The sequence below is a fragment of the Ammodytes marinus genome, assembly GCF_949987685.1.
Source record: "Ammodytes marinus genome assembly, chromosome: 20".
In the NCBI taxonomy this organism is placed as follows: domain Eukaryota; kingdom Metazoa; phylum Chordata; class Actinopteri; order Uranoscopiformes; family Ammodytidae; genus Ammodytes; species Ammodytes marinus.
In genome coordinates this window covers 3,215,259-3,228,526 of record NC_137224.1, presented here as the reverse complement: position 1 = coordinate 3,228,526, position 13,268 = coordinate 3,215,259, and the positions used below count along the sequence as shown (strand labels likewise).

The 13,268-nt window shown below is 39.7% G+C and overlaps 1 protein-coding gene across 2 annotated transcripts in view; it reads right to left on the bottom strand.

Moving 5' to 3' along the window:
* Positions 1 to 13,268, bottom strand: part of LOC307266874 (vesicle-fusing ATPase-like) — a 35,716-nt gene that overhangs the window by 20,686 nt on the left and 1,762 nt on the right. For both annotated transcript variants that reach the window (XM_080048991.1, XM_080048992.1), the window contains exons 2-8: positions 12,652 to 12,737; positions 12,064 to 12,160; positions 6,334 to 6,373; positions 4,615 to 4,781; positions 2,965 to 3,072; positions 2,465 to 2,540; positions 1,462 to 1,617 (exon numbers count right to left, since the gene is read on the bottom strand). In XM_080048991.1, coding sequence (XP_079905117.1) covers positions 1,462 to 1,617; positions 2,465 to 2,540; positions 2,965 to 3,072; positions 4,615 to 4,781; positions 6,334 to 6,373; positions 12,064 to 12,160; positions 12,652 to 12,737 — 730 coding nt within the window. The remainder of the gene's footprint in view (positions 1 to 1,461; positions 1,618 to 2,464; positions 2,541 to 2,964; positions 3,073 to 4,614; positions 4,782 to 6,333; positions 6,374 to 12,063; positions 12,161 to 12,651; positions 12,738 to 13,268) is intronic.

Sequence of the window (13,268 nt, the reverse complement as noted above, 5' to 3'; positions counted from 1 at the left end):
TAAAATAACAAACAAAAAAATATTTTTTCAACTTTAGACTGTGGAATTTAGGTACGTGGATCAACAGAGTAAATACAATATTGGATAAGTTGATCGCAGCCACATCAGCCCCACTATACTGATATTGGCTCGGGTTGGTGACATCTCTAGCTTACACCAGATTTAGGTCTTGTGTGAATTTGCTGAGCTCTGAGGTCTTTACAACAGGTTTTCACAAGAACTTGTAGGACTGGGAGCGAGGATTAGGACATATGTGGATCGTGTGTGTGTGTGTGTGAACGTGTGTGTGTGTGTGTGTGTGTGTGTGTGTGTGTGTGTGTGTGTCTCAAGGTAAGGGTGTGTGTGTGTGTGTGTGTGTGTGTGCGCGTGTGTGTGTGTGTGTATGTATGTATGTATGAGTCACAAAGGGAGACTACCTCATGGCTTATTATCACAATCAGTGGTTGTCTTCTTGCAAAGTGAATCATCAAATAAACCTGACAGATCGTTCATAGATCTATTAATGTGTGGGGGCAGGAATCAGTGTCAGGGGGGATGCCAGGGGTTTGAGTCACCACACACACACACACACACACACACACACACACACACACCTGCCTTGCCCTGCAGGTCTTACTTATCGGTTTGACCCAATATGTGATGAAAGATTCTTAACTAATTCTGCGTGAGACAGTGGTGTTGGCCACACAATAATTGTGATTTTTTTCCTCCTAATTGCAGCTGTTCAACTATTACCATAAATGACAAAATTACATTCTGACGGGAATCACTTCTGAATCTGTACTTTTTCTGTGGTTGATGGAATGGACCTCAGCAGACTTTGAAAATGTCACAGTGCTATTGGTTGATTCTAGTCAGGCAGTTTTGAAGACATAAGATCTCACCAGAGGCCAGAGGGCACTGTCTAAAGATGATGAGTTGATTGAGTCTCATTGTGGGTGGGAAATTAAGATGACTCAATGCTGACTGAATGACTATTGTTGGACACTGTATAAGACATAATGGAACCATATGTGCATGTTACTTCCCTTTGCTGAACATTAGAAACTAGCAAATGAACAGGTTTGGTAGTGCACATCTTTTTTTGCATATGTTGGCTCATAGTGAAATATAGGAGTATTTAGTGCCATCTAGTGGTGGGTTTCTAGATTGCAACGTTTTGAGAATTTTGAGAATTTCTTATACAGTATATAAAAATGCATAACGTATATTATAACATATAATGGCCAATAAGTGTGTTTGTTCTGTGATTTTGTTTTTTTCCAAGGTGGAGCTATTCCACACAAATGTATTTCATTAAAGTTATTGATGAAAATTTGATCACCACAGACAAATCTTGGGAAATCTCCATCTGACTTGCATTGAGTGTAAACACTAAAAAAAGCGGAAGCACAGACACAAACAATTGAATAAGTCATAAACGGGTGAGTAAAAAAATACACAGAAGGCAGGGAAACTCACCCATCTGCTCGACCATGTCCGGAGGAAAGACGCGGGAGGCGAAAGCTCTGCGGAAGATATCTGAAAACTCTTTGTCCAAACCTCCGATGCCCATGCGCTCAAAGTTCCAGTCTGGACTGATGATGGACTGACGAGACTCACGCGTTTTGGATTTACCTGGAAGGGTCAGAAGGAAAAACAGACAATAAGGGCCTTTTTCGCAGACATGAATTAAGCCTTAAATGTTACTTTCAATGGACAATCTCCATTCAAAATTACATTTAGTCCAGGACTAGGCTTAATCCATGTCTCTGAAACTGGCCCTAAATGTTTTGTCCAACAAGTATAGACTATTGTTTCTGATAACTTTTTTATTGGGTCATTTTCAAGCTTTATTGGATAGTACATAGTTGAAATGGAGATGGGGAGAGAGAGAGAGAGAGAGAGAGAGAGAGAGAGAGACAGAGAGAGACAGAGAAAGAGAGATGACATGCAGGTGAAAGGAAAAGTGAACTGAGAAACGTGTGTAAAGTCTGCCCCCTTGTGGTTTTCTAGAGAATCGTCCTACTGAAAGTGAATGTAAAAAGAAAATGTATAAATAAAGATTTTTGCAGTGGATTTAACAACTAACCACCTGTCATAAGTGTGCTAGATTTAGTGGCTGTATTATGAAGTTGAAATGGCTGTTAAAGCAAGACTAAAAATATATTTCGGACCTTTTATTTATACTAGTATGAAAGAAGACATGTTATAGAAGCAAAATACACAAACTCTGAAAATTGCTAGTTCTATCAACATTTATTAGTTGAGATTATACTCCCAAACTCATACACACACTATCGACACTTGAGGAATTGGATTTAAGAAAAAAATGTGTTGATATTGTTGTTTTTATATTTATATTTACATAGCTGTGCAACTGGAGGACTGCTCCAACAAAAATGTAGTTGTCCTGTGCAATGACAATAAAGATTATTCTGATTCTGATGTTGTTCCTGTAAGTGATGAGATTGTTGACACTCACCAACCAGAGTAACAGCCGAGGTTTCCGACTTCTCAAAAATCACCTGACTGTTTCCTAGCAACAAACCGATCTCAATCTAAAAGGGGAAGAAACAAACAAACAGTTAGAATTGTTCAGCTGTTTATAAATAAAGAAATAAAGAAATAAAGAAAGAAAGAAAGAAAGAAAGAAAGAAAGAAAGAAAGAAAGAAAGAAAGAAAGAAAGAAAGAAAGAAAGAAAGAAAGAAAGAAAGAAAGAAAGAAAGACCTAAAGGTGCAGTGTGTAATATGACATCAGCAAGTGGTACAATTAAACTACTAGTACAACTACAACAATTTTTTTTTCGGCTATTAAGCACTAAATTAAACATACTTTTGGATATTATAATTATTTTCTACCAAGTCTGCTATGAAAAAAAAATCCCAAAATGCTACACACTGCAGGGTTAACTTAAGTTCTCAAATGGTACAGAACAACATTGTGAATTTCATGGTTTGGTGACATATTGTACTCCTGATACCTTGGGTTTCTTGTCAGCTGCCTTTTCTCCCTTCAGGAAGCTGGGGTCCATGGCTTCAATATCTTTAATGACCAAGCTGAACAACTTATCACTGAAACTCAGCACCAGCTAGAACATTAAACATGAAAAAAGCAAAAAGATATGTATGAGATATGGATAAGAAACACTCCGAACAAATAGAAAATAGTTGTAATAGCATAGGGGAACTATAACATTCAATAAACAAATAAATAAAGATATAACTAATGCAAGAAACCGAAGAAAAATCTGAGAATATTATTAAATTTTTCTCCTCTGAACACATTTTAAAAAGGTGGAGTCAGCGATTTTGTAGAACGCTTGTTTGTTGTCTAAATCAGTGATCTGCTACGTGTCCATACTGTGCACTGAAATCTACCCTGCGTTCCAAATCACATACTCTTTCTTTTTCCTACACTGCATACTAAAGTACAGAAGAGTTTAAGGGCCACAGGAGGGGGGAAAAAATCAGATAAGGAAGTTTGTTTTAATCAATATGTCGAGAAATGTCAAGAATAAAGACGAATACTCCAAAATGCTATCGGAGTAAATGGGGCATTTATGTATTTTCAGCATACTACAATTGACGTGCATGTATTATGTATGACATCCTAAATCTTTTTCTGGCATACTAAATAGTAGGGAAGTATGGGGATTGGAACGCAGGGCTAGTGTCAATACAAAGTCTAGGCTCTGTAAACTGGTATGTATTCAAAGGGTATGTAAACAAAGGGGCCTGAAGCTAGAAACATGCCAGTTTACAGAGCCTAGGCTGTGTACACTGGATTTTTTTATTCCGCCGTAGGTAGTGGATCGTGAAGAGGTGTTCACTGATTTTGACAAAAAGTAATTTTGACAACAAGTGTTCTCCAGAATAGCTGACTCCACCTTTAAATACACTATAAACAAATCTCTCTCACAGCTTAAAACCTGAAGTCAGTGACTCCACTAACTCTACAGTAAACTCTTATCCAGTGTTATTAATATTGACACTAGCACATCCTTATTAACCCCTTAAGCTGTGGAGAAGGGGTAGGATTAAATGAGTTTATACTTCTTCTTCCTATTCCTTTTCAGGCATATCATATCGATAAATGTAATTTGTTTCGTTTTTTCTGTTTTGTGAAATAATTTAAACATAATTTAGTTTATTGTATTTTCATGCTTTTAATTATTATTATTTTTTCTACTTCTTTTTATTTAGTTTTTACATTATAAAAAATTACAAAATCAACATTGAAATATATCAATATCTTCCCACCCCATCCCCCACCTGATGTACAATTAAATGCATATAAGACACACACACACACACACACACACACACACACACACACACACACACACACACACACACACACACACACACACACACACACACACACACACACACACACACACACACACACACACACACACACACACACACACACACACACACACACACACACACACACACACACACACACACACACACACACACACACACACACACACACACACACACACACAAAAAGAAAGTACAATAGTAATAGTTGTAATAGCACAGGAATAAATAAGTGTTTGTTTTGTATTTTTGATATGTCTGAAATAATTAGAATCAACCAATCAATCAATCAAAGCCCTCATCACCTGCTGTCCGACGGTGAAGGCCTGGTTGTTGAACTGTTGGAGGAACTCGGCGGCCATCTTGTCCGAGTCGTAGGGGCTGCTGTCCACGCTCTTCTTCTGCAGAAAGTCGATCTCTGCCGTCATGGAGCTGATGCACTGTCTGGACTTGTCAAACTTGTAGTTTGTTACTGTAAAGAGTAGGGGGAAAAACACAATGAGTAGAGAGGTTCGTAGTTTAGACAGCTGCTTGTTTGACTATGACTTTATTTAGCCTATCCATCTTTCTTTCTAGTTATCTATCTGTCAATCCATCTATCTATCTATCTATCTATCTATCTATCTATCAAACTATCAAACTATCCATCTATCCATCTATTCAAGATTTTAGCTCTCATCTGGATTATTGTTTTTTTTTTAAGAGATGCACGTTCATGCATAACTACTTCGGATAATGTCAAATTTGCACATTTATGCAAACAACTCTGAAAAAGATGTAATACAAAAACCCCTATCCATTTTAAGAGTTACTATTCTAGCCTTCAAATATTCTGATACGGTTGGTTAAAATCAGAAGGAGACAGTGATAGTTTCTTTGATCAAGTCATAAAAAATCCCTGATGTTGAAAAGGACAATGGTGTCAAGAATCTCCTTCATGCTTTCACTCAAAGTATTATATTTTCATTCCATTCATTTTTCACTCCTGATATGCAGACAGTATCATAATGGCAGCCATCATTTTGGACATCGCTTGGCCTAAGGGTGCTGAATGAAATATTTTATCAAAGGACCAGCTTTCACTATCTGGATGCTGGCCAGATGTGCAGTGACACCACCCACTCGTATTGTTAAACTGTCTCTATTTCTGAAGGGCAAAATCATGTTCCCCCTCCCTTATATGACACCTAAATAATACCTAACCCCCTTGTAACATTCGTAAGATACATGAATCGACCATCAGAAGTCAGCATAGAGTGACGTTTTTCTGGCACGACTACAGCCTTTTCAAGTACGTCAGGCTGGCACATATTATATTGCAGAAATTGACAATAAAGTTGACTTGAAAAAAATGAAGTCATATATGTAAGTTGAATGAATCCTTCAAGTCTGAAAGTTGGATTTGACGTCAGAGGCTATTGTTTCTGTTGCGGTCAGGTGTGTGTGACTCAAAAGGCATTCGGTGATGAGAGAGAAAGACTGTCTAGCCCTGCTGATCAATAGATGACATAGTTTTCTCAATATGCAGCAAAGATGTCCTAGAACAGAACATTACAAGTCTGTGCAGGCGGAAGATGTACAGGTTCATGTCAAAACATTTAAATATCATGAAAAAGTAATTTTTTTCTGTAACTTCAATTAAATCAAAAAAGGAAAATGTTATATATTGATTACGGCTTAAAGCTCATGAAAATAAGAAATACAGCATCACAAAATATTAGAATATCACATATTGATAAGAGATAAAAAAAAGGAATATTCAAATATTCAGACATAATGGATTTTGGATTTCTATGTGCTGTAAGCCTAATCATCAAATAAAAAAACTTTTCCATGATATTCAAATGTTTTTTGTTTAATGTTTTATCTTTTTAAACTTGCTCATTCAAACTTTATTAAAACAGGAGAGAACATTTGTTAAGGACTATTTTTAGCTATGGATTTATCCACATTTGATATGCTTAGTTGTCTTGTAGTGTACAGTAGTCATATGGTTTATTATATGTTATAAACCTCAAGCTTACCTTCGACCTCCTGTCCGATTGAAAGGCCGGCCCATTTTCTCTGTAAAATAAAAAGCTAATTTGTTCCATGTCTCATGATTTCACAGTTCACACAAAGAGCTAAACTTTAAAACATCAACACTACGGACACGCTACTGCTTGGTCTTATTTCACAACATGTCTCTACACACACATGAATTATATCTATATTGAAAACATATTTAAAGCTATAGTGTGTAACTTCTGTCGCCCCCATGAGGAATTCTTTATAATTACAACAACACTGTTGGCGCATCTACATGAGGTAAAGCCTTCGATGATCACACATGGATTGTATACCTTCTGCTGTACGTCCAGGTTTTTTCTCTTAGCAGTAGAATCAACAACTGAAACATTTCTTGGGCAATTCTTGGGATTTTTCTAAGAGGTTTTTGGAGCGTATAGGCTTAATCAACGTTCATACTGTCAACTGGCTTGGTCAACATCAACATTTGGCGATGGCTTGAATGTAACCGACATTCATTTAAATGAAAAAGTTACGCACTATAGCTTTAATGGTCAGTTGAGTCTAACAATCAATAGATAACTGTGGTAAAATAAGACCATCTAGAGTAGGTTACAGTAGTACCTGTGTGCCTTCGTGGCTGCCAAGTTTAAAGAAAGAGGAAGAGCAGACAGACAGAGAGAGGTGAAGGTAAACAAAGAGGGCAAAGTAGTAACAGATTGATAGAGACAAACGTAGAGGTCCATCCATGCAAAGAAATCCACGGACAAACACACAAGCTAATGCACAACTTTTCTTATAAAATGCCTAAAGACAGAAAATTTAGCATTAGTAGTCCAATTAAACACCTTGTGGTGCAACCTGGACACATAGTCAGTGAAGGACTTGTGGTCATCAGATGTTTCGGGTCTTATCATCAGACACTCGACTTGTATCCAGGTAGTTTACTTCGCCAATTTTGCCACTCCTCACTACTCTTGATCCAGAGCCAGCAAGACCTTTTCAGCAGCTTCACAATAGTCCAGTGAGAAATTCTGGAGAATGCTTGTTGTCAAAATCAGAAAATATCTCCTCATGATCCTTTACCTGTCCGTACTGTGAGTGCTGAAAAGAAATATGTCCTTTTTTCACAGACTAGGCTCTATTAACTGTTATGTAAACAAAGGGGGCCCACCGTAGCTAGCAACATGGCCCGTTTACAGAGCCTAGGCTGTGTATTAACACCAGACCTGTGAAATTAGTCCAGATATCTAATAAGTGAAACAGACACGTATCATTATAAAATCGCTATTATAATATAATGAATGAGGTTTTTCTTCCCTCAGTCTTTCCTCAGCCTTCCTTTGGCCCAGATGTCCTGTCAATTAGTCTGGGCTGAATATCATTAAGCAGGTGCAAAAGGCCATTTAAACACTCCGCACTGTAAACTTCTCCACACTTGACATACCTCCCTCTCTATATATCGGTCTTCTGATGCCACATTATTTCATTTGGAAATAATTCCTGATGAGGACAGTTAAGTTTGGACACGTAAATTGATTCGAACATTCGTCTTTATTTCGAACATGTACGCAATAAAAACAAAGTTCTAATAGTAGTAGTAGATAAATAAATAAAACAAAAGCAAAAAGAGACACACTTTCCACATGCTGGAAAGAGAGTATGAGGAGGTAGAAACGTATCATAAATCTCCACAAACAACTTAGTCAAATATCCAACAGACAGATTAACACTTGTTATTTTTAGACCATGAATTCACCCCGGTGATAGGAGGCTGCAGCTTGATGTTGAGCTGCCGAGACTCCGCGGCAGAACCGGCTATCTGCACAGGAGGCGGTTGATCTTCCTTTCGATTCTCTCCGAGGTGAATGGTGATTGGAACTCCATAGATCGTCAGTGGACAGAGGAGTCAGGGCGGGATTCCATGCCGACATATAGAATTTTCCCGGAAGACTTGACCTGTCCACAATGGGAAGCCAAGATATGCGGTCATTGCTGGTTTCTAGGCATGCTGCTGCTGCTGTGTCCTTCATGTCGTCAGTGAAGAGCTTACCAGGGCTCTGACTGGCTTCTCAAGTCACAGTCAGAGCATTGGAACATTGGTGTCTTCCAAAGAGAAGCGGAATTGGTCCGGGACCTTGCCTTTCTTCACAACCAGAAATCAAAATTTTCCAGGCTTGAATATAGTTCTTGCCCAAGTAATAAGTCGCTCAACAGTCAAGACCTTGAAGGCTTCACCTGCACTCTGGCACAGATGATGTGGTCACGTTCAGGTAATCCATATATGCACTGATCTGGAGTTGTCAGGTGCTATATTTTGCCATTGGCTTATGCACTTCACTGCAGATTTCACAAGCATATCCATTGCCATCGCAAACAGGGACACAGAGATAGTAGAACCTGTGATGATTCCGTTCTCGAGACGATGCCATGCTGATGTTGTTGTCCCTGATGACACCCTGAGACTATAGTTTTTATGATAGTCAAGGATGAGAGTTTGGACCGTCTCTGGGTACATGGTACTTGATCATGGCCAATTCCACTAGCTTGTACCGGATTGAACCATAACCGTTAGCTAGGTCCGTAAGCACTGCCAGGTCACCCTTGCTCTCTCGTGCCTCTTTGATGAGTTGGGATACCAAGCCAGTGTGTTCTACGCATCCTTATATGCCTGGGACACCTTCCTTCTGTACCTTAGGTGACTATGAAATTGTTCTTCAGAAGATATCCAGTGAAGTTCAGTTCAGTTTATGTTGTCATTGTTAAAGAATAACAACGAAAAGTTGTCAGAGAAAAACATAGACAAGCATATGGTTTTAGTTGTCCACCGATTTATAAGAAGGTCTTGCATTCCAGGCTGAGGAGAGAGAATGTCCTGAATTGCTCGATGCTGCTTTCATTCTCCGTCTTAGGGATTCCAAACACCGTCTGTTTACCTCCACTGCTATGGCACCTTCTCCTGCCTCCATATCACCGTGAGGATCTTCCAAAGACGCTCCAACAGCCTCTGGTCCGTCTGAAGACCTTTTAGGGTACTCCACTTGGGCCCGGGGCTGAAGATGCTCTCGACGACTTTTTGAATGCAGGTTCTTTGAAGTTGAACAGGGTGCTGGTGGGTTCGGGTTTAATGACACAAGTGAGAGTGCCTGGTCCATAAGCCTCCGGTCTGTCTGAAGACCTTGTGCGGTACTCCACAACAAAGGGCCAAGATAAAACACCCCAGTCCCACTCTGTGCATATTTTCTGTCTGCAGTTTTATTTTGTTGTGTTTGTTGTCCATCTGCCTATTGTCTGTCGGCGTGCAGTCCATAAATGTACTGTGAAGTGAAAAAGAATTTCCCCTTGGGGACAATAAAGTCTAAAGTCACATGGGCTGAAGATGCTCTGGCCGACTTGATGACCTCCTCCAACTCTTTGAATGCGGGTTCTTTAATGTTAATGCTGGTGGGTTCAGGTTTAATGACAGAAGTGCCTGCGATCGCTGCGGCATCGCCAGAGACACGGACCCCCACATTTCCTTCCGTTGCACACAAGAAGCCCCATCCGTATATTAACGGAAGCACAGACACGAGTGACATACGTATGTGGAAACGAGGCGTAAGGGTCTTCAGCACTCGTCTGAGTTGGGGCAATCTTTTAATCCCGAAGATTTTGTTTTGGTCCTGCTGCAGTTGTCTTTATAGCACGTTGTTAATCGTCGCCAAACCTCTCCAACGTGCTGCTGATTATGCAAAAGCTCGTTGTCTGGAGTCTCCGTTCCACATCACCCTCAGCTGTTGCTTCAAGGATCGAACTGGCGCCATTGTTTTTCTTTTATTAGATAGTACAGAGTTGAAATAAGGAGACAGAGAGAGGGGGAGGGGCGGTGAACTGCAGTAAAGGTCCATGGGTCGGATTTGAACCCGCGACCACTGCAACGATGGCCGGAGCCAATATGGTACGCGCTCCATCCATTACGCCACCGGAGCGTCCCGAACTGGTGCCATGTTGAGTCTTCGTTGGCAGCAGTCCACAAAACCTGACGATGTTCTGATGTGCTGCTTTGGGTAACATACTCCGGGCCCGGCTCATCCTCCGTCTCACCAAGTGCTGTATCGGGTGCTGGGACTGTGCGTGGCATTGTGTGTTATAAAGAACATTGAGAGATGAAGGACAGTGGATAACTACACATGTTAAGGCGAGACACGACAGGCAAAAAAACACTTTTATTCAAGCACGGGTCAATTTTGAGATTTTTGGCTACTTTGCTTCCTTAACACTAAAGCACTTGTCTTACATCAACTAGACTTAACATAGACCCCGTTTCCACTTGGCATTAACATCTGACTTTCGTGATCCGATCCGAATACAGCCCTAACTACAGGTGAAAACACTCTCAAGACGCATTGAGATCAGATCACAAAAACCACATTCGGAGGTGGTTTACGTCGGTTGTGTCGCTTGTGTTCACATTCATTTGGTAGTGGAAACACCAATGTGGTTTGTGTCCACATTAGGGACCTCCTACTCAACTGCCGCCCCCTGCCTGAGCGGAAATACGTTGAAAATGCATCACTGGCGTTCATGCAGCTTTTATAGAAGCCTCATGAACGTTAGTTGCATCCGCCAGTATTGCAAATGACAAGCTCCGTTTTCATTTCACTGCGTACATCTGAAAACACGGAAATCGCTGCTATTGACTGGAGAGCTGCAAGGCAACTACTTCCTGTTCTTATCTGCTTAAGAATAAAAGTCAGCTCGCGTTTGGCTAGTAACATGCTTTTAATGTGAAGGCGCACAGGAAATATTCTGTTCGCATATGCAGTATCTTAACTTCATACAGAAAGCCGTGTATGCTACTGGTGTTGGTGACAAGAGAGTAGCAGACGTTAGAAAAGCCGCCCGGCAAACACACATCTTTCACCAGCCAAAGAGGCGTAATAACTTACTCGCCTAAGAGTTTTTACCTTCATACTATCTATGATATTTCCCGCATTTGGCGAGTGTTAATGTAGAGCCCTCTAAGCAGTGTTGTGCATCGCTCCTCCTTGTCTAAATGAGACAGTAGCCTATCTCATCAACCTAGACTGGTAATTATCTTCGCATGTAATGCATTTTAATAGCAAATGCGATTAAAACTGTGGCACTGTACAGCCCTGTATGTTTACTTGTTTGAACCCCACCGGTTAAAAACAGCAATGCAAACGGAAATTATGTACGTGTTGATTTAAATACAGCGCGGGTAAATGGAATCGGATCACAAGTAGACAAAGAAGTCACATTTGAAAATACAAGTGGGAACACACGGACTGAGAGCTGTCCACTTGTAACCAGATTCAAAAAGTCAGATGTTAATCCCAGGTGGAAACAGGGTCATAGTCATCTTTAGTACTATTCTGATGGTGAAAAAGGAAGGATTCGTTCACATGTTGTTAATTTTCTGAAATTTGATACATTTTGTTCTTAAAAACATGCCAAGAAATAAAAAAAAATTAAGATCTGTACATAGTATTTTTTGATTTATGAAATGAAAAAAGGCTGTTTCCAAAATCTGTCCTGTAACAACTTTGGACAGTAACAATTGGACAGTAAAAATTAAAAAATAAATGCTATATCCAACATCTAAAAAAAATTTAAGCGATACAAATGTACACTTAATTCGTTAGAAATGGAAAAATTAGAAAAAAAAATTAAACATTTTTCTTTTCTTGTTTTTTTAAATGTAAGAAATCAACTGGCAAAGCTTACTGTTTAACATCAAGTCTTACCTGTGGCAGACTGAAGCCGATGCTGCCGGAGTTAAGGCTGGGATGCTTCTTCAAGGTGAACACATACTTGTGTGATAAATTACGCACGATCACATGTCTGGAATGAGATGAGCAATTAGGAGAAAAAGAGGGAAAGATTAGGTGTGGAGAAAAAACCCTGCGTTCCAATACCTATACGTCCATGCTGTTTAGTATGTTTAGAAGCATTTTAGGATATTCCAATGCATATTTAATTCAAATGAAGTGTGCCAAAAAAAAAACAAGACGTCCTACTACATACAATATATTTTGTATAGATGTGACTTTGCAAAAAACAACTTTTTAATGCAACGGATGTGTTTTTTTTATGGATAGCTGCAGTATGTACTAGTACAGCAAAAAGAAAGAGTATGCGACTTGGAATGCAGGCTAAGTGTCAACCGGGAACCCTCACTCAAGGGATTAAAAAAAAAGAACAACAGGCTAGGTAGGCTTTGATTCTATTGAATTGTTGATGAAATGACACGTTCATCCATCCATTTAACAAACAACGGAATCTCACACACACCAATATCACTGTATATTATGCAAAAGAAAAATCCCACTCACGTTTCAAACAGTTGCTCCTTATCGTTGATGACGGCACAGTTGGTTAGAGACAGTTCGTCCGTCGGGCATCGAGCCGTTTGCATACTCTGGAGAGAGAGAGAATGAGAGAAAAATGTAAAACAATGATTCTGCAAAGGTGGAGATACTGTATCTACAGAGACGGTATTTGAATTATGTAGGAAAGCTGCCGGTCCATGGTTGCATTCAAGGTTCTTTCGCATTTCTCTGAAAGCTATTTACTTTCAACTTTGAGCGATAGTGCGTGATTTCTGTCGCCCCCATGAGGAATTCTGAATAATTACAACAACACTGTCGGCGCATCTACATGTCGGCGCTTAAGCCTTCGGTGATCGAGCATGAATTTTATTCTTTCATCTGTACGTCCATGTTTTTTCTTAGCAGTAGAATCAACAACCGAAACATTTCTTGGGCGCTTCTTTGGAATTTTTCTGAGCTCTGGCGCCAGTGTCAGGTTGGCGACACCAGTTTATAAACGCTGCCATACTGAGAAATACAGAGAGTTGTGTGGAGCTGATAGACTTCATCAACTTTGTGTCAACTCATTTGGCAATAGCTTCTATGCAACGTAACCGACATTCATTTATATGAAAAAAGTT